This window comes from Pholis gunnellus (assembly GCF_910591455.1).
Source record: "Pholis gunnellus genome assembly, chromosome: 13".
NCBI classification, from domain to species: Eukaryota; Metazoa; Chordata; class Actinopteri; order Perciformes; family Pholidae; genus Pholis; species Pholis gunnellus.
The window spans coordinates 16,555,884-16,578,602 of record NC_136540.1 but is presented as its reverse complement, the minus strand read 5'-3'; the positions used below and the strand labels follow the sequence as shown (position 1 = coordinate 16,578,602).

The 22,719-nt window shown below is 41.1% G+C and overlaps 1 protein-coding gene across 1 annotated transcript in view; it reads left to right on the top strand.

The window, feature by feature from the left end:
* Positions 1–6,076: 6,076 nt before the first annotated feature.
* The window catches only part of LOC306705557 (roundabout homolog 1-like), a gene marked incomplete at its 5' end in the record, with an annotated part of 75,898 nt that continues 59,255 nt past the window's right edge, over positions 6,077–22,719 (top strand). Inside the window, 2 exons of the mRNA XM_079172336.1 lie at positions 6,077–6,170; positions 8,361–8,453. Of these exons, the coding sequence (XP_079028462.1) occupies positions 6,077–6,170; positions 8,361–8,453 (187 nt within the window). The remainder of the gene's footprint in view (positions 6,171–8,360; positions 8,454–22,719) is intronic.

The following is a 22,719-nucleotide window of genomic DNA, read 5'->3' as shown; positions in this document are numbered from 1 at the left end:
TCTTGAGATGATTATCTTTCCAATGTCGCACTCACAAGTCTCCTCCTGCCAGCGTGATAGATGACCATGATATTGACTTGAGGTTAATTCAAAACTGCACCGCTGAGTTAGATGAAGGATCTGGATAAGAGTGCTGCAGATAAGAGTGCAGTTGAAAAGAAAATTGTTTTGGGTCACATGCACTGATGCTCCTCTATTGCAGCATCAGACTCTATACGTTCACCCGTCGTTTTTTTATTTTATTTCGAAGAATTGCATGTAAGAAAAGCCAAAGAGCTAAAAGTTTACCTTTGTGGATTTATAACTGCTGTTAACCTCACTCATGTGTGTTTGAGTCTATATCATAATGTGCAGGTCTATAGGCTTCCATTAGATTGAATTGAATAAATAGCTGCAGAGCAATGTTGCGGATCAATTCTCCCTCTGTTACACACATCATTACACGGAAGAAGATGCATTCATCAGTCATTGTGGACATTGTTTCCAATACAATAAAATAAAAAAATCAATTATTGTAAACAACTGTTACTTGTAAGTGAGCACAGGCAATCTGGTCATGGTCAATACACAGAGGGGTGTATAGTGGGAGAGAAAAGGGCAGAGCTTGCACAGCAACATGCAAGTCAGGTGGACGGAAAAAAACCTAATATTTATTTTGGTGTAAATGTGTTTTGCCGTTTCTATCTCGATGATGAATTGGGTGTTGTCCTGCCTTGTGGCTTGTGCATGCTAAGGTTCCAGCCCCCCCCCCCCCAGTATTTTTCCCCGAATGGGAATGAGCAGGTAGCAAAAATAAGAGGGCGAAAACTATTTCAATTTCACTCAGTGAATGAAACCGAGGCGGGCGGGTTTTTGCTGCAGGTGAACACAGACCCAGTGGGATGCTTTTCTGCAGACTGTGAACTACGATGCAGAGATGTGTCCCCGTGTTACAGCAACACGCACACTGTGATCCTCTGCTGCTGCAGGTAGCTTGAGCTGTGATTATTTGGAAAACCTTCAAAAACATACAGTCGTATACTTATATATTTGTACACTGGGCTACAAATTGTGACAAACCATGAGTAATATAACAGTTCATTTTATAATAGAAATCATTTTATAATAGATCATGCTGTATGTGTTGCCATATTTAAGACAGACACTATTCGAATACATTCAGAATTTACTGAACACTCTGGTTTAGCCACAAGGTCCTCAATGACTCAAAAAGGAGTGAAAATTGGAAAATGATGAAAAAAAAGACATTTTCTTGTTTCTCATTCTGAGAAAATAAAATCTAAATGCTAATTTTGTTGTTGAAATTCACCATTTTAAAATGTCCTTGAGTGTGTGAGGTACCAGGTTTAATCTGTAAGAGTAAATTGTCTGAGTGCAGCCTTAGGACCCTGAGGATATTGGACCTAGGTTGCTGCAGAGGTAGCTTTGTGATTTGTATGCACCCCATCTGATAGCGTCTCCTGGATCACAGATGGATTATTTAGGCTTTTCCTTCAGCATAGGCTCCCTCTTTTGATTTTCTCTCCCTTTTATTTTTTTTTACAGGTCTACATTGTATCTTCCTTTTTCCTTTTTGTCTCTGCTTTCATTGTTGGGTACTTGGATGCCTCAAAAACACACTGGCAGAGATTTGGCTTCACCAGAGAAAATGGAACAGTAACGCTGGAGGAATAACCTGGAGGGGTAAGTTGTAAAGTTGTACTCATTCATATTAGTGAGGCTTGGTTAGTATCCTTGATAATTTCAATATTGTGTGTGTGCATGTTTTTGGCAAAGGGGGCTTCAGAGGGAATTGAATCCATTCCCTCCCCATTGATTCAAACAGGAGCAGATGCTGTCCACGTGCTGTGGTGCTGAAAGTTACTGGCAGTGAATGCTATTTGAAATCTAATGATTGCATGTTGCCAAACAAGCAATGGTTGCTGAGTTTACCCTCTAATTCTTAAACATGTATCCTATATCATAAAATGATAATATAATTACTTTTATTGTACTTTGTATTAAAGGTTATGGCTTTTAATAAAAGCTCCTGTTGCTGAGTAATCATGTAGTTGTATGGAATGTGGTGCAATGCATTTACTGAATTGCACATCCAATGAATGTATCACTCGTGTACGTTAAAAATAGGTAAAACACCTTACAGTTTGCATTTCTACAAAATCAAAAGTCTTCCTCTTTCTCTCTCTCTGAGATCCTGGTGCTGAAAATCCTTCAGTGGTTTTGAAAACACTAAAGGGATTAAGCTATGTACAAGTAACTGTTGCTTGAATCACATTCAAGCAAATGCAACTCAGATCTTAAAGGATCACTTAATCTGGTGGATTTAGTTTATTTGGCTGTACTATTAACTCAAAGAACGTTGTCCTTTACTGACTTTCCCGGCCTAATTAAGGGAGGGTATGGAGTTTTTCTTCCCAGCAAACAGTGGGGAGGTATGAGGACCTTTCTATAGTATAGAGCATTGACTGAAAAATCACTTGCCAAGTTGAGTGGTCTCAGCGGACTCATCCCCCAATGAATCCCTTAATCTGTAAATGCCTTCAAGTGGGCCTGAGGTGTTTATCAAGGAGGGATGAAACAATGGTTAGCTGCGCCGGGCAACTTGCTGTGCGGTCATTTGGGTGGTCATCAATAGTTCTTCCTTTCCTCTTAACACCGACATTCTTAATCAGATGTTTATACCACACCAAACACAGTGTATTTTCCTCATTATTTTGCAAACGCAGCTAATGGCATGTTAATTTGTCTAAGGTCTGACATATCGGTGTCATTCATCATCTGGGGCCAAAGGTCACTGTCCCTTGTGGCTCGTCCATGGCATCATCTGTTACTCCTCACACCAGTTTTTTCTCCTCCATAATGCCGACTCAGCCGACTATGACTTGTTACCATGAGCCCTGACAGGGACCCGGACATTGCCTCTCATACTTTTAATATCCTTTGTCTTGCTCCGATAGCTCCCGTAACGCATTACAGTGGCAGTGATGAAAGCCTTGAATCCGTCTCCCCATCCATTTCCCCCAAAAGACACAGCCACATGTCAGCGATTACTGCCAGGTGTTGATAAGAACTCTTCAGTCTTACACGAGGAGACAGTAAGCCTTGTACAATGTGAAAAGTGCGTGATGTATGGCTTTACTTGATTGACAGTAATATAAGCAGGTGATTTGTGTGCCTCTTCTTCCACACAAAACCTCCCTCTGTGGTCTTGATTTAGACTCCAGTTATTGCGCAGGGAATATAAAAGTCAGTGAATCATACTTCCTGGTTGTGCCCCCGGCTTTCACTCAGACCCCCCTGTGGTGTTGTGTGACAGAGCTGCTGATTAACCATCACATCTCAGTCTGCAATGGGCATAGATGTACACACACATTTCCATACGTTTGGCCCTATATTAAAAAGCAAACACGATGTTTGATCTACAAAAAGTTGCATTAGTTTTATATTCATGCAAATGCTACAGGTGCAGTGAAATATGTCTGCTTTTCCTTGCAATGTGCATCGAAAGTAAATATGTCTGCTGTAATTAAGTATCTCTTCTGCACCTTTTGACATGGCATACGTGGTGTAACATATTGCAGTTCACATGTCTGTCTCTTTGAGCACAGGGGATTGTATTTAGGAGGGAGAAAGGATGGGGAGGGGGGATGCTGGAGGCTGATTCTTTTTTACGCTCCACTGCTCTCTACAGTGTGTGATCTGTCTGCTGTGGTATAGGGGGAGCTCCCGTTCGGCCTTATTGACAATATGTTAGATGGTGAGCTGTGATTATTCCCCAGTAGACAGAAGAAGGAAAGGGGAAATCAGCAGTCCCGTCTCCTTCGATCTGCAGACTCTCCCCATTAGCTCAGAGCAGATGACTCCAACAGATATTGTATTGTCATTCCTTATTATGGGCGACTTTTCCTGTGTTGAGTGCCGGTGCATGCATGTGTGCATGTTTCCAGTTATGAGGAGAGCATCTACTGTGTATGACTGTGTACTCACAGGGTGCGTGCATGTTAATTCGGATATACTAATACTAATGATACCAACACAAAATGTTCTACTGGCTGAACGTATACTGTATACAACAATGCATTATAGATGATGTACTATATCATGTGTTGACTACACATACTTCTAGTCTTTACATAGTGCACCCCTGACTTGACTTTAGTAGTTGTTATTAGTCTTTTCAGTTTTTTCAGATGTGAAAGTAAAAAAAACAAAACACTGCAGTTATCAGCATATTTACAGATAAACTTAGATGCTTTTTCTGTTTCACTCATATCTCCCAATGGCATATTTTTAAATTACATCTTGGATTTATTATGTTTTTCCCCCTACTACACCCACTTTCTGCCATTCTCCTTTGTGTTTTCCCCCATGTTAGATAAAACTAAACAATGCAATGTTGTTATTACCACCCACATTTAATATTCAGCACTCTGGAAAATGCAATCTTCCTTGCTCATTATGTTAGTGATGTGCAGCAGATGTCAATATGCTGAACGTTATTCATATTGAAAATTACATTACAATGTCATATTATTGTCTCTGGCTTTCATATCTTTTGAAACCTCAGCATCTTTACTATACTGGCCTAACACTTTCAAATCTCAGAGGTAATTTGACTAATCACGTTTCTATTGCCGCGTAATGCATACAAATATGCCAAGCTCGCGTAGACTTTAAACACATTATCATAAACCCGATCCAGGATGTAGAGCAGAGATAAAAGTAAAGAATACTAATACTTCACACACCTTGTGTCATTACATTTCAGAACGTCATATTTACAAAATCCATATCAGTGGATTACAATGTAATGATACAATAAACTGTATATATTTAGATTGGTCTATCAAGACTTCTTTTCCAAGGTTCTAAAATAAAGTCAGCTATAGGTTGAAGCTGTAGAACATCAGTCCATTAAAGATTGATATCGTAAAACAAACCCCAAAACATTAAACATGTAAAGTTACTCCTTTCACATTTCATATACAGAACATGTAGCTGCTAACAACACATCATACAGTTGGTAGATAAATCTCAATCACAAGCTTTTGGCATATTTACAATGTTGGCTGTTGGTTTGCATTTCTCAGAACAATTAAAGTGGGGCATAGTAGAGTCGTTGGCCAGAGGGTGCCAAGACATCCCAGGAATCTGGCTGTCCATCAGACAGCCAGGATGAGTTGCAAGGCTGTTTGTGCCACAGATGGCTGATCAGTACAAGTGACTTCCTATTTCTCCCACTTGGCGCCGTCACTGTATTCCATCACCATTCCCACTTGAGAGCAAGAGTGTTTGTTTCCTTGTTGTGTGTGTTTGTTTGGGGGGGGGGGTTAAGGTCGGGAGGTGCAGCAGGTAAATGCGAGAATGTTTATATGCTGTTTGACTTGGATTATGTATGAGCTCATGGAATCTTGATGGAGCACTTGAACACAAAGCACACAGAGAGCATGCTTGAGATGTGCTGCAGATGCTCACCCGTGTGTTGAATACGACAAGAAAAGGAGTGAAGCCATGGTGATCTGCATTCCCTGGGTATGTGTGGATGGATCAGACTGAAACAGACTCAGAGTTTGGCTGCATGCAGGTTGGGTTTCAGAGGAAAGTCCATCTGGCTTCCTCTCTTCTTTTATAGTGGAATTTCACACGGGAACATTGTTTTGCATGGAGCTCGCCAGCAGGGTAGACGGTAAACTAGGGGTTTGTGTGATTTCACTTTGCGAGAGGAATTGTATAAAATAGACTTTATTTGGCTAATGATAGTGTAAAAGTTGTGTGTTATTTGCATATTCAATGTTAAATGACACAAAGATTAGCTACATGTTATGTAAAACAGCAAACCCTTTACAACATTTATTTTTTTTGACTTTCCATTCAAATTAATAAAAGCATAAGGCCAAAATAAAAGTGAAGAATGATGCTATCTGACTAACGTTGGGGCACAGTGTATACTGATCATTTGGTTCCTCCAGCATGTCTCAAGTTCAGCTCACATGTTCGTGCTGTCCCAATAAATGTCGTTCTCTGGGTTCCAGGTTCATCGGGGCCTTCTTAAAGGCAGACCGGGCCATTGGGGACCATGCAGGCTGTACAATCACCCACCCTATTCCTTCTCATCAGCCTTCTCTGTGTCAGCCAGCTGCAGCCGGGCCATGCCTTGGACATTTCATCAGGTGAGAATCTCTTCACTGACCAAACATACACATTCCGAGTACTTATTCTTTCACTTTTTTTTCCAATTACAAGAGTAGTGTGCAGACTGCAGACTATTAAAGAGGCTGTAAGGGACAGTTTTTCCATTGAGTGGAAAATAATATTGTTAAACAGAATGTCTCTCCCTCTCTGGTATTATGACAGCCATTCTGAATACCTGAACAAAAGGTATAGTCTAAAGACTTGCTTTGCAAGGTGCCACTCATATGCCATCTTTGGCTTTGTGTAAATGAGAGAAGAATGAAAACATATATTCAGAATGTCAGCACCTCGTAGGTGCAGTTATAATGTCCTCTTGTGGCTGAAAACAGACACAGAACTCAGGATGTGTATTAATAATTTGCTTGTGAAATATCCATAAAACACAGCATCCCTAACTTGATCTTTCCCTTTAGTTGAGCTCAAAGTTATTTTACCTTTACCTTCATTTATTCTAGATCAAATTGATTTCATTGTTACATAAATGTGTATGTTGATGAGACAAACAGGGTTAATACAGGTCAGGTGTAATGTCCATGGGTGATCTTTTGAGGGGATTAATGTCTCACTTTATAAGATGATTAAAAACAAAGTCAGGTTTGGTTTTCAGTCAAATTATTGATTTCAGTATAAACAAGGCCACAGTCAAAGCTGTTGTGTACATTCCACTGGACACATTGGTGTGCAGTATAGTTACGCTTCCACAGTTCTACGTGGCTTTTACATTTTTACTCCCGTAAAGTCCGTGAGGGTTTAGGGCTGTCCCTCTGTCAGATCGTCAAGTGTTTGAGGGTTCTCTCGCAGACATTTTGAGCCCTTTATGAACCCTTTCCTTAAATCAGCATTAGATCCTTACTTTGCCCCAGGGAATTACCCACAATTCATTGCAATGTGACATTAAACACGGGGTAACCAGTGGAAGCATGGAGACGTAAAAAAAAAGGAAAACAAAGAGGACGGCACAGGTGTGTTCAGTCATATTACATTTACACAGAAACATTACGGATTAAGGATGGAACATAAAATCACATGAAATCAGAAGATATATATTTATTTATTCATCAAATATTTCATTTTGTTTTGACTAAAACAAGTAGAATATCTGAAGTTACCTCTCATCTTGTGAGGAAGGAGCCTGGAAGACGTTCAAATCAGGGAGTAAAAAGTATAAAATAAATACCCACAATTCTACATCATATTTTTGGATGTTGTCATGGTAACGTGATATGTTGCAGCAAAGTGCTGTCCCGTTCCTATTTACACCATTTCAAGCCCTCACAGTCTCTCACACTCGACCATTTACCAGATGACGTCAGTAAGTCCTTGAGGGTCCAGGGTTTCAGGCCTTAGGGGGGACATTGGGATTGGGCCATTGGCTTTAAATCCAGTGCTGTGATGAAGTGGTGGCACCCTCTAGTGGTATACTTCTAGACTATTTCCATGACTAGCCAGGCACCCAGCCAGTGTATAAAGCATGGGTACATCAATGGAAATGTTATTGCTGGTGCACGTAAGCGTTTGAACATTATGCATAAATCACATCTTTCAGATTGTGTTCATCGAGGATATGACAATCTGACTACTTTAAACTGTACAAAAGGTTTATTGGCTGCGTAGCTGATTTCCCATTGCCTGTGTTGCTTTGCATTTAGTGCTTAGACGGAAGAGATCATATTCTTTCTAAGACGTGAATGTGTTCATAAATACTTCACCGCAGTGTTGGCGCTCAATGTGCTTCCAAAGAAAAATGTAGCGAGGGAAATTATAGACTTCTTTGTTGACACAAATCATACGGAGAAAAAGAAGGCAACTTACGTAAATAGTTATGTTATTGTGATTGCTGCCATTTTGCACCACTTTTCAGCATCAGTAGGAATGCTGTATTACATCCATATAAAATGAAATAAAAGGATATGCTTGCAGTTTTTTTTATACTAAATACAAACTGGATTTTCTTTCCTGTTGTGGTTTAACTAAAGGCAAGTAAAAAATAGAAAAACAACAACTTGAGCCTAATAGTGGTATAGTAAGGTTACCATACAAGAAGACCTGTTGTAGACTAAAATCCCCATTTCCACAGTATTTATCCATCAGTAAGATTTATTAACTTAGTTTCCTGTTCATGGTCTTTTTAATTGTATTACCTACTGTTGTTGGCCCCATCCAAACAGATACAGAGACACACAGAGGGAACCGTGAGGTCATCTCCCAAACACCTGCATCTGAACCAGCATCTGAACAAGACAACAGCCTTGGATACAAAGGTACGGTCCAAGTGCTAAATGTGATTTGTGCAATTGTGGTCGATAAAGAACAATAACCACACTTCTCTTAAACAAACCAATGGAGGGTTTTGATGAGATGATGAAGTTTGGCTCTTACTGTTCTTCTAATTTTGTCATTGTTCAAACTTACAGATCTGTTTTTATCCAATTGTGTTTCTACTTCAAAGAGGCCTAGTTTTGAATTGGTCTGATCTTGTAAAACTGTTTTAAAGAAGTCTCTGAAATAAGCCTTGAATAAGCCAGCAGTCAGTAAAGTGGTGCTCCAGATTGTGCGGAAACTGAATTTGTCCTTTGAAAGATTCAATGTTGAACCCAATTCCCAGGAAGAGGACTGTGTTTTCCTTTCGCTGACAAAGACTCTAATACCACTTAATGCAGTTCAGCAGCTGCAGACCTCAAGCGCTGTGTCCAAAGCCAATACAGTTCAATCCCCTCTCCCTTTGCTTTGACATTTTATGGTTTAGGCTCTGACAGGGTTGTACTGATATAGAACAAAGCTAAACGTTTAGCACTTCTCTCCTTATAGCCTCTTCGGGTTTTGGAGGATGACTAAACACGACTTTGTGCTCAGCCTTTCTGATGCCTGCAGCAAATTTAAGTCAAAAAAGAAGAAGCAATTGAGATGCTAAAATAATGATGTTTTTTTTTACTTTTATCTTTAATGGGCAGCATAAAAAAGTGTTTTTCTTTTGTGGAACCTACATTCTAGCTATTACTGGCTTCCATCTGACGTAGTGGAGCTAATGGCTGAAAGACGGATTCTTTATCAGTCTGTTTCTTCTCTCATGATAAGAAGCCTATTTTTTTTAATACCTAAAATCGTTGTGGCCCAGCAGGAGAAAAAAAAAAAAGATGACAGTGTGATTGTGAGAAGTTGAAGGGATGTCCAAGTCTTAAGGACTGATAAGACCGTCGGGTTCGCTGCCAGTTTGCCAATTTGCAGAGAGATCAAGAAGAGCAGAGGCATGGCTATTGCGTCATCTTTTTCATACTGTGTGATTTTGAACGCCAAGGCTGTCTCTTATTTTCTTCAACACTTTGTATGATCCGGAGCAACTATAGTGACGTGCAGCGAGAGGTGCTGACAAATGTGCAAAGATATAAACAAGTGGAGGGAAATGAGAAAGTCAAAGAGCTGTCACAGATAATATAAAAATAGGGGGAGTAGAGAATCAGCATGGCTAATAATATCTAGAATGGGGAAACACAATGTTGCATAAATCACAGCTAATGGCAGCGATATGTGTTACAAACATATCCACATAGCTCCTGTAATTAAAATCTGCATTTTCTGTCCATGGATGTCTTTTTTGCTTGGACAAAGCAGTCAACAGTGATTAATAGGAGACGAGCTGAGGCCAGGTTTGTTGGTCTGTAGAGGTTCCAAATTAGTTATTCCTTCATAAATATTTTTTAAATTTGGCTTTGTGCTTTTGGGAGATATTTCCTCCCCTGGCTCAGAACCAACTGGAGAGCGACTTTGGAGTGAAATAAATAAATAAAAATAGGTCTCAGTACTTGGCACTATCTCCTTGAAATCCTTGCCATTTTCTGTGCTTTGTTGCCACGAAGACGCGCATGTCTTTGTGTCCATTTTTCGCCATCTGTTCTTGCAAAACCGGTGCTGGAGATGCTTTGGATTGTGACCAATTGTGAAATGCACGATAGAACTCACAAACCCTGCATTTAGTGCTGCACCTGTTGTTATGCTGAGGCCACACAAGCATAAAGCAAGAGACCCACCGTTGGACCTCTGTCCTCTCGTCATTCGCGCGTTAGCTTTCAGCTATTTTATACCACATTGTCCTCTACAATACTACTATTATGGTGCCAGCAGGCCTTCAGTCTCTGCCCACCGAGCTGCCAGACAGTCATACAATGGGGATAATATTTACTTGGAGGAAATAGAAAAATGTGAACAGAGACCCAGAATAGCAATGTTGCACCAATTGAATAGGACATGGGACAAATATGAACATGCAACAAAGCAAAGAAAGGAGTGCAAGGTTTTCTTTAATGGAAAAAAAAAGATAGAGCGCATGTCTTATATGAGAGTGTAATTTCACATGTTCCTCCTGGTTGTTTACCAACCGTGATGTCTCAGCCTAGAATGCAGGCCCCATTCAACAGAGCCACCAGTGGTCCACAATGGGCAATTAAAAGGATTTGAGGCGAGAGGTCGGGGACAGGGAGGGCCGAGTAAGTCAATTTGTGCTCGGTCTGAATTAAAATACCAGAGGCATCACTGCTTTTTCTGTGGCGTGCTAGTGAAACGGAGTGATTGAAGTTCCTCTGAATACATAATTATCGTCTCTCTTCTTCTGTTACTAAATGTGGTCGGACTTCTGAAGGAATTTTTAAGTAGCTGCTTTTTGTTGTAGAAATGATGCAGGCACTTAACTTGGCATATTTTTGTAGTGTCATGCAGCCTGTTTGCTTACACCCCCGGGGGGTCTGGAGGTATCAGCGTGGAGTGGGCAGAATTAATACAGACAGCATTTTAACCTTGAATATCAATAGTTTAAAACAAGTAACCCCCAGCCTGTACTGCAGCCCTGCAGCCAGCAGAGGGAGTGCTGACCTCCTTAGACAACAGAAGACACATTTGAGGTTCACTAGTTCACAGCTACACTGTTACTATTGACTTAAGGGTCAGCCACGCCATAATTCAAAATGTATTTAATTTAAGTAGAATTTCACTCAAGCCGTGTGATTGGTACTTCACTGTGTTTGGTATCAAGACATAGTATGTTAGGCATCACATTTCGAATGCACTTAAAATGCCATTTCATTTCCCTGTGGCGTGTTGAGAGGTCAGAGGGTGAAAGCCTCATCGATTGTTGTCAGTGGAAGAAGAATCACAATGCTGCTGCTGCCGGGTGTGGATGGAGGCACTTTTTACTGGCTCATTAGGAATGCACTATTCTCTTTTTTATACCGCCTGAGCTGATCCCTTTAGGTTTTCATGAGGACACGGTGAAAGTGCACGTCCCTCTGTCTTGATGGGTGGATAATAATACTATAAATCATTCATCAAGGTCAAATTATGCTCACTTTCAACTGTAGTCACACTTTGAAATATTAAGTACACTTTTGGTTGGGGAATTCTGGCGTTCATAAAAGGCTCTTCTTAACATATAATGATGGACACTTAAAACAAAGTGTTTGAATGGTGCAGCCAATTGAATTTAGAGGCTAGGCCTACTGCAGACTGCTGCCATTCATTTAGCGAGGGCCAGCTTGATTTATGGGACGTGATAATCTTTTATTGGATATGAAAACTTATAACACCCACATTCCGTAGTTTGCAGTCATTTAGATTTTTTTTCCTCACATTTATCAGGCTGCTGTAGCCTGGATCTTTTTTTTCTTCTTCTTCTTTTTACAAGGGACGTGCTCTATGCAAAGTGGAGCCTCGTGTTGTGAGTGTGTCCTTATGCGGTTAAATGGTGCCTGACTCGCTGGAATCTCCTCTGCATAACAGAGAAGCCTCTGACTGGTGAGGTAAACCAAACCAGCGCGGAGCGCAGAGACGCACGGCGCCTCATCCAACCAGCGCCGGTCCCACGAAACCGGGCTAAAACTACACGTTTGAACAATTGAAGTGGCCGCAAACTGGATGCTTCTACCCTTCTGGATCCTCGCTCTCCATTCAGCCGCGGAAAAGCGTCACCTGAAGTGGAACTGTAATAGCGTATCTGATCACAGATGCATTCCGCGAAGTTATCAGCATTGGGAAGTGAGGAGTCCGGTCGCGGAGTGGAGGGGGGATCCAAGTGGCGTTGAGTGGATTACTTCTCGAGTACCCTGCAAGGATGCCTCCGACTGATCTGAACTTTGATTCAAATAGAAATTCAGTTCTGCAGTTCTGAACAGTATTAATCTGTCTCGCGGCGGAGTTCAGGAACTCTCCTCTACCCGGATCCCCATCATCGGCGCTGCAGTATAGCTACAGTAGAAGTTGTGATTTAGATGAGACGGACAACAAAGCGCCTTCTAGCGGGATTTACACCGTTTTCCAGCTGCTATTGAATGATGCCTGCCTGTCTGACGGGGATATACTGTCTACTGGCATTTCTGCAGATTTGTTCAGGTACGAGTTATTGCCAAGATAGCTTCCCTAATGTTCGCGGGATGGGAAGTTTAAAACATAATAGCTAATCCTGCATGCATATACATACTGTATATATATATATATATATATATATATATATATATATATATATATATATATATGTGTGTGTGTGTGTGTGTCTGTGTGTGTGTGTGTATACTGTACATATACTGTATATGTCAAGTCTGATCCGTCATGGCACCCTGCGGGTATTTCGGTCACCTTTTCTCTGTAGCAGTATCTGTATGTGGCCTCTGACCCACGCTGCGTGCTGCCTGCCTGCTGAAACTGACCCATTTATCTATTGAGCTCTGCTGCTGCAGTCCAGAGAAACGCAGCCTTTTACAAGCAGCTCTTATCACACCGGTAGGAATTAATTGCCACAGTAAGTGTCCAAAGAGAGAGAGAGAAAAGAGGTTTATGTGAGAGTAGGTTGTTTTATGTATGATTAAAAAGAAAATCAATGGAATTGGCGAAATGCATGTGAGGAGTCAAAGTAGGACATTGAAGGTTATCATCCTCAGTCCTCAGTGGGTGCAGATATATTACATGAGCTGCAGGTTAACGGGGAACAGAACGACTTCACTTGGACAGTCAGACCGGTGAGGATGTGTTTCTTTCAATGGATGGAAAACAGGCTCCATAATCTGGCAATGTCATGCATGGTAGATTGTCTTTTGTTTTAATATTTTCCCATGCACTGACATTTCAAGTTTCCTTAGCTACTTCATTTTTGAGTGGGCCAACTCCAGCACAGCATGCCATGTATGTTGGGAAAACAGGCATTTTCCAACATCATCTGACATAGAGAGGGAAAAAAAAGCTTTGGATTATACATGTGCTGTGTTTTTGCTGGAGGGTCAAGGTTCATTCTTGGAGAATGAAGCCAAGCATAGCATTGCTATGCCACTGATATTGCAGGTGGAGTTGGCATATCAGCAAAGAAAAGTTTTTGTTGGAGCGCTGACAACATACTTACTTTCCACAAGGCTTTGTTGGCTCAAACACATTTTTCTTTTGCCTCGATAACAGTTCACATTAGCCACCGTGCTCCACTTCCAGTCAAGCAGCAGACCTCACAGGTCTATCCATTGAAGGAGAATCACCTTCTCCCCGCCCGAGGCACACTAAGCAAACAAATCAACTCATCTCTTCTTGGAACTACAGGCACGGGCACATAAGAAATCACAAATATATTTTGGAAATTTCAATAGTCCCTCTAATTCCCTACTGGCGCCAGTCTTGTTCACTCTGTAAGACAAAGACAGCTGTCAGTGACATTAACAGTGGCCACAGACTGACAAAAGAACAACATATTTTCAGCGTTAGAGCGGAGTGATGGCTTTATTTAGTGCTGGACTTGCTTTATTTGACAGCGCAGAGGCTGATTCTACCAACGTTTCAGCGCTTTTGAGAGCTGAAAATCGTCTTGCCCTCCTCAGAATACATGTGGGTTAAACATTCTTGGGTGTGACTCCATTTTTGAAAGTCAACATATTATGAGTGTTATTCATGGAACATTTTCCAAACCATAGATAATGCCCCAAATGTTCCCCCTAGCTTCTGTGACCAGAAGCAGAAGCTGCACATGTGGATATAATACCGCCATTTAAAAAAAAAAGGGAAATGTATGAAGGCCTGCCTATTCGCATTCGCGCCAAGAGCAGGAAAATGTGTATGACACCAATTTTCCAGTTTGTTGTCTCTGAATTTCCAAACTGACACACTTGCTTACCATGCAATCCAGAGCATTTCAAGAGCACTCAAGGAGATTTGTGATTTTCTAAAGTTCTCTGATCCTTCAGCATGACGTGCACATGTTAATTTGACATAAAGCCCAGATACTAAGTATTTCGTCAATACATAAGGTGACAGTAAATGTACATGCAATGGCCATGTTTGAACCTGTGAACGTGTGTGTGTGTGTGTTTACCACATCCCTTTGCCACCATGGATTACAGGGAGTCTTATGCATTATATCTGGGATAGCTGCCAGGTTTACATGCCTGTCCTTTGAAAATGATCCATGCGTAACAAATTGCAATCAGAATGATTGCATGTTTTTTTCCACCCTGCTTTTGTTTAATGTAACTCATCCACTTGTATGGTATCTTGACTGTAGCATAAAAACATACAGTGGTCCATGACCGCCCGTCTTAACAGCACAGCTCTTAAAGCTGTGCTGTTAAGTGACTTCACCGTACTCGGAACTAAGGTAAACCTGGAACTCCCCATTCGTCAGAGTTTAATCTTTGCATAATAAATCTGCCGTCGGTAATTGGATGATACATAATAATCTAAATGATGGCCATTAAAAGCATATGCTCGTGTCGAGATGGCTTTGTCCCTTTCATCCCACAGATGTAAATTATGCATCCCCAGAGTGATGCTGTTACTTGCCTTGCCATTCTACCTGCTTTGTTTGATGGTCTGTAAACACTGCCTAAAAAGGAACCATGGGAAAAATAAAAGAATGGCTCATCCTGTTATTCTTTGTTATGACGGTTGTCTCAACTGTGCTTTCAAACAGAAGACAGGATTCGGAGGCTCAGTTAACCCTCTCAGCTCTGCTGGCAGTAATGGGATTAATATCTTCATAAAAACCATACCAGCTAAGCTAATAACTAGGCTAATTACTTTAGCAATAAGAAACCAAGGTCCCTCTGAGGCTTATTTTACCTTTTACAGACCCCCTCGTCCATGTGTTATCAGTGAAGAAGTAAGTACAAGAGGGGCTCAGAGACCTGCAGAACACAGCCTAATTCCATCACTGGTGTGTGCAGCAGGACCATTGGGAACCGTTTGATTGAGACATCTGGCTGGCCTGCTGGAGTTAGTTGCACACAGGTCAGAGTTCACATGTACCTACTCATGGTGCTTTGGGAGACTGACACTCTTGGCTGCAAGAGGTTGACTGTTGTTGCTGTGACCCAAAATACCACACGGCACTTGTTACAGAGCGCCGGACTTTAAGCGATGATGGCTTGATTGGGGAAAGCCGGCCTGCTGTGTCGCCCCCCCCCCCCCCCCCCCCCCGCATCCCAAAGCTAACAAGCATCCCTGTAGTCTTTGTGGAGGTGACAGTGATGAGCTGAGTCCCGCTGCTAATGAGGACTTCTTTGCCATGGATGATGGGGCTGATGGGACATCTTCTCACGCCGCCGAGAATTCCTTTTGTTGGTTGGATGAAATTGTCAAATTCCTTCTTTTCTTCCTTGGAATTAATGCATCGCACAAGCTTCACTGGAGAACAGATTGGTTACAGAGCATCTTCATCAATGTTGTTTATTTCTTTGAACACACCAACGTGAAGGATAGGAATAAGGAATAGAGTTTTAAGAAATGTATTCAGGGTGTGGCCCTTCTCTGCTTCACTCATACTGGCTGAGAATTTGCAGAAACTACTACTGTTTTTTGTTTTTTTAAAGAAAGGTGCACTAGTTGCTAGTTTATCATGTATTCTTTCATTCTTTAGTGCTGGCAGTGACCCTTTTCAGCTTTGAATGGCTTTAAGGCTTTCAAGCAATTCACATTCTTTCTCACCCATTCGTGGGATCCATCAAACCTGGTTTTAGGTTTATGTCTTGACTTTGAAAGCTGTTTCTGTGTTTTCTATTTTTAAAGAGCTAAATGGGCTGAACACCTGTAAACCCTAAATGATGTGTTATGTCTAAGATGAAGTCATGCCAAAGCAATATTTGTTTGACACAGGTGTTTCTAAGGTCATCATTACCTCACAAATTCTCATGAGAACGTCGTCCCCCGGGAACTGTTCTGGTCGAGAAACTGAGGCCGTGTCCCTCTTGTCTCTCAAACCCCAGCAGATGTTGCTGCGATTGTTTGCTCCTGACTGAATATGCATGAATGCATATGTAATGGTGTTGGCGGAAGCTTGTTTTTAATGTGTGTTTTCGGATTGTGTACCGAAAGCTGTGATTCACGATTGCCTCCCTTATTTACTCACTGGCTTCCTGTGGCGCTGTGAGGCAGAGCGTGGTTGCCAACCCTGGGGAAGGGAAGCTACTGAGAGCTTTAACAAGCGCCCGTGGGCCCGGAGTTCACAGGTCATCACACCTTCTCACAGGCACCCTACATATACGTACACACTCCGGCACACACACACACACACAATTCCTCATTTTGAGGAGGATCAATAACCATCTGCCTGCCCCACAAATGTAGCGAGTCCCTTGCCTGAAGGATCCTCCCACACCCAGACTACATCCTTCAACCTTTTCTACTCATCTCTGTAAAAATAGAATCACGGTTCATTTGTTCATTGTGCCATTACAATTGTTTTCATCGACCAGCTCTTATTACAGCACAATGTTTTCATTCGGTGCAACAACTCCAGCATGAGCTGAATCAATTCATATAGAAATTACAGGATAATAACAACTTTACTTTTACCATAAACTAAAATAACAATATTAAAGTGGAAGTTTCATGGTCACTGCCAACTCAACAATGTATAAAATCAAGCAGACACAGTTTGTGCTAACCAAATTATTCTGTCATTTAAGTATGTCTTATTCATGCTGATAACACGTGGTTGTGTGCCCTGTGTCACGGAACTACTTAGTATTAGAGCCAGACAAAAGGGAAAAATGAGATTAGGAAGATTGATTGTTTATTTAGCATTTCGAGAATAATGGCGAAATGGCGAGAATAAAGTCAAAATTTCAGTTTTGCGCTAACGCTAGTAGTTTTTATTTATTTATTATCAACAGTTTAAATAGTGAACCAATAGTCATGCTCGTCTGGAAAGACTATACCTTCTAAACTGAGATATTCCCGTGGGTTTGTGGTTTTCTCCGGGCTGTTTGCACTCCCTTAGCCTCAGTTTACTGTTCTGAGGTCAGTGTCCAGCTCTGGCTACGTGCGACTTCGAATACTTACTTCTGTGAATAAATCTGCTCTTTATAGTTTTGGGATTTTATATATAGGCTAATTGTGAAGACATCCCATACCTGAAGTGCATTTATGAATCCGTCTTGTTTCCTACTCTGATAATCGAGATGGACATTTTTTCTTTCTTACACAAATTGTGTCTCTGAAACAAATTGTTGTTCATTTGTGGCCTTATGCAACTTTTCTATCCATGCTGGCAACGATTGAGGTGCTCCAGTAGTTGCTTCAAGGGTGATGCTTTTCGAGTAATAGGGGAGACTTCATATTTTGAAAGGACAGCTTTAAAGGTCATAGTAATACTATAACCTCAGAGATGTTTCTCGAGGTTTCACCTCCTCTCCAGTCAGGCGGTTAATAATCAATAGAATCAATATGCTCCCAGTGACTTGGCTTATAGAATCGATTAGCCAAGCCACTGGTGCGTTACGTTCAATTGACCGTTCAAATAATTAATCAAGAATCATTTTTTCACACATTCAACTGGTTTGTTTTCATGACATGTCTTTGAAATTCTTACATTATAATTCATTCTGACAGCCTTTATCAGAACACATCCAAACCAGACCCAGTCCTTCACTTGGCTCATTAGATCCCAAGAAGCTCAGCGATGATGAAGAGAGCGAGCACGATGCCCTCAGGACTGACCTTGTTATTACAGTGTGAGGACCTACCTAATGGTACCTTCATTAACCAGAGGTTGACGTTGGAATGTATCTCAAAGCATCTTGAGCATTTTGACATACAGTCTCGTTAGCTAGTGGAAGAGCCAGTGGGAGATATTTGAATTATGTAGGAATGGCATGATGTTGCACACACTATGAATGCAGATTTAAAAGGAGATATTGGCCAAGACAGATACTGGTATTCATCAGTTTGGTTTATTCTTAGTATCTAAAGCTAATTTCCTCATTTACCACGATGCATTGAAGAGACATTTTAATCATGTAAAGTAGACATTTGTGTTTGGCTTGTTTGAGACAGTGATTACTTGCATATAACAAGCAATGTAATATGTTTTAAGTAGAGCTGTGAAAAATAACGCGTTAACACGTTATGATTAAATTACAGGATTAATTCGTTATTTTTTTTCAACGCATTTAACGTATGCGCAGAATGAGCTTCCAATATACCCACAATTGACCGTTCGCCCCCTTAGTTACTGTTGCTACGTCGACAAAACTCCCAGGACTGTCAACCCTAAAGCATGGCGAGGACGGGGACCAGCGCTACATCTGTCAGGGTCAGTGATACTTTTTGGAGTAATATCTCCGCGATATTCTCCGGATCAAGGCAAAAGGGACTGCAATATGCAGTGGAAGGATATATCCAAAACATTAAGATGACGAAGGTGACACAACAATAATCGAAGCAAAAGCATACAGGTCTCAATCAAAACATCTCTAATGCAGTCAGACGTTAGCTGCTATCCAAACAAACTAATGTAACAGACTGTCTCATGTTTGTCCTTTCTGGTGTTGAAGATATGTCCCATCAGCGTTGCCGTAGAGAGGGGGCAATTCCCGCCTCTAGGAAAAGGGGCGTAAACGGGAAGACGTTATCGTTTCACCGTAGCACTACCAGCCTAAAGTACCATCTCCACGCGACGCATGCGTTGGTCGGTGAGGGGAGTTTAAGTGGAATGCGCCAAACCACCCTCACTGAACAACGTAGTTCCCTCACTAAGTCTGCCTGTGACAAGTTGACTAGCACAGTTGCCAAATGGATTGCAAAAAGCTGTAGACCGATTAATATTGTTGAGGACGAGGGGAAGTTTTGCGAGTGGCAACGGGGGACTCGAGCATCAAAGCACCGCAAAGACGCACAATAATGACAAAAAATCGGTAATATGTGATTAATCATGATTAATCCACAGAAACCTGTGATTAATTTGATTAAAATGTTTAATCATTTCACAGCCCTAGTTTTAAGAGCTAATCCAACAGTATGGAATAGAATTATGATATGCATGATCTATTTAATTTATAGTAACTGCAATTTTGCGATATCCTACGCTTTTCTGATTGTATTTCACCTCCTCTACTATTATTTATTGTCCATGCTACTTTTGATGTCACGCTGACCACTTCACAAGAACAATTTCATCTTTAATTTCCGCCCCACAGTCATCAACATCCTACACATTTTCAATCTGCCTATTCAACTCTAACATTTTTGTGAATACAATTTTTATTTTATAAAAAAGCATCTTGAATCCAGGCTGTACTTTCTTACAGTCCATTTCTCCCGTGCGTCCTGGGTTACGATGTAGCTGGAGGCGCTCTGTTGCATCTCAATATTACTAGAGGTTGCAGAGTGGCTATAGCCAATGCTATCATGTTATTTCTTTTTACATGTCTCTGGTTAATGAGGGAGGAAGAAGGGGAAAAAAAGTGTGGACTGGGATAGTGGCAAGGTGTTAGGAAGAGGGAAGACATCTGCAGTCTTTGGTGACTATGTGATGAAATACAGTAATTAACTCATGTTCAGAATATGTATGTATGAACACGGAAATAAAACGAAATTCCAGACAACCATTAATTTCAAAGGCATTTTGTTCCCGTAGCCTGGGATTTTCCACTGCAATAAGAACTACTTCCAATCAACCAAATAACCAGCTCTGTTTTGCTCACTTCAAACAGCGGCTTTATTGTGACATGCAAGATTGGTATCAAGTGTGGACTGTTGCCAGACTTTCAATGCCTGCTTTATTCCAAACAGTGTTGGTTTGGCAGTGAGAGGTATAACAAATTGTTGAATTCAGCTTGTTTTCACAAATCATTGCAATTACATTTAACAGTCGAGTGGACCCTCTCTTCAACCAGCAGATCATTACAACTTTTGCCAAGGTTTTCGGATTGCAAGCTCTGTTTTTCATCCTTAAAGCAATTTATTAGAGCACACAAAGTTTACCACAGAAACACCTCATGTACCCTCAAACTCAGTCCACACAACATAGCAAACCAAGCTGGAAAGCGGGGCTTTGACTGTATCCCTCACGTCAACAACCAACCCCAGCCAACGCGCGTGATCAACAGCACCACCACCACGAATGGAGCCAAATAAAAAGCTGTTCATACAGATAAATTCTGAAATTACTACCAGATGAGCTGTTTTAATCACCTTTTTAAAAAAATCTGTTGGAAAAGCTCATCGGAGTTTAAGCTTTTATACTTTTCATAGAGAAAGGGATTGAAGTCTGTACGCTTCATTCCTTCATAGCAAAACGAAGTGAAAAGCAATTTGTCAAGACGTTTTTTGCCCAGTCGAAGTGATTGACACGAGCAGGTTTGCGGTGAAAATAGAGGTCAGAATATTAAGGATTTCCTAGAGCCGCTTCTCTTCCACGCTGAACTCTGGCTTCTTCTCCCCTGCAGTGCTTTATTGCCACTCTCTGCAGGTAGTGTTGATAGACACTGTCTGGAAAAATATATATACCACATACTTTATACGAGCGATGTTTCCTCTTCATACATGAAGATGATCCTAATCTTTAGTGATTGGTATCCGTATCATCATTTTAAGACATGAATCTTTGGAATCGGTGATATCAAGAGGTATATTTTGTAAGCACTGAGTGTTGCAAGTGCAGGAAGATCTAATGTTTAAAATGAAGACTATTTCCAAAAAGGTAGCAATGTGGTACCACCAGCAGCAGCAGCAGCAGCAGCAGCTGTGTTTTGATAAGATTTGCATTCGTCTCCTTGGCTTGACTGCTGCCAGTGTGTCGGACACCCGCTGCTGTTTTTGAAACAGTCGGACTGCTGCCTCAGAATTGAAACCATTTTGAGAAACAACAAAACACATTTGAGTGTTCTTTCTTTGTAAGCAATGTCAGGTTAGGGTGTTTACTTGTGTAAAATGCCACACATAAATCTCATAGATCTTCATATTTCTCGTCGATACATTTCATTACTTTTGATCCCAGATTCTGATTGCAAGGGGACACAGTTGGACACTAAAAGAAAGGCTATCTCTGATGTGGACAGAGAGGCATTTGTATATGCATGTGTAAATATTATTTACCCTGCATAAATTCTTTGTGCACAGATGTTACCAAGAAGCGAAGTGAAACAGGTGGCAGGCAGCTCACATAGCTGGATATCAGTATCACAAGAGGGTGTGATGTTCTTTGTAATCTGCAATTCTAATCAGAAAGAGGAACCAAAGATGCCCTTTTAAGGAAATAGTTTGGGGAAATTTGCTTTACTCGCTCCTTTTTACAATCTTTGAGGACAAATGCTAAGCTAAGCTAATTGTCTCCTGGCTCTAGCGTCACACTTAACAGTGAGTGGTATCATTCTTCTAATTTAACTCTATGCGAGAAAGCAATCATGTTTTCCAAAGTGTCTAACTATTACTTGCCAGTCAGTTGTAAATGTAATTCAACTAGAAAGATAAACGATTGGCCGGTCTGCGTTTTAGGGGCGGGTCTTAGTGAAGGGTCCGTTAACATTGCCAGCAAAGTTTGAGTGAACCTACACAGCACTAACGTCTAGTCTCCAGTGGCTGAATGCACCCTCTTATCAATGTCCTCTTCGACCGTTATGCTAATGCTAATATTGTATATTGTAATATTATATAAAAGTGTCAGTGCATTCCAAAAACATCCCGGGTTGTGGCCACTCATTCGGCCTCTTCATTAAAGAGACGGGAATTTCGAGTCAGAAGAGCGGTTTAGTGGCAAATCCGAGCTGTGTTTGTGTGTCTGTTGGTATTGAGATGCTGTGTAATCCAATAAATGTTTGTGTCTGTTGGCATGCACATATTCATGAAGTGGGACCTCAGAAACCAGAAGAAGTCCTGGGAGAGGGCCTCAGTTTTGTAGATGGGTTTTGTGCTCAGGGCAAAGTCTCTCTCCCTTCACAGTGTGACAGTCGGTTCACATCTGGGCCGCCACAACCAGGGGCGCAATTAAGGCCGAAAATAAATGTAGGTCATGCAGACATGCACTTGTGACATGCATGGACGCAGCATGAAGCTGATGTAATATTAATGTATTAACTCAGTTAGTGTTGCAAAAACGTTTTAAATGACAGTTTTATAACTTTATCTGCCTCAAAGGAGATGAAGGAAACATGATTAAGTACAGATGGTCAAACACACATTATACAGTCTGTTTAACCGATTATATTAAATACTGTCGACAATGTAACTTTAAACTGATGCAAAGATAAGGCAACCGTATTAAATCACCCATAGTCTTGATTTATTTCCTAACAA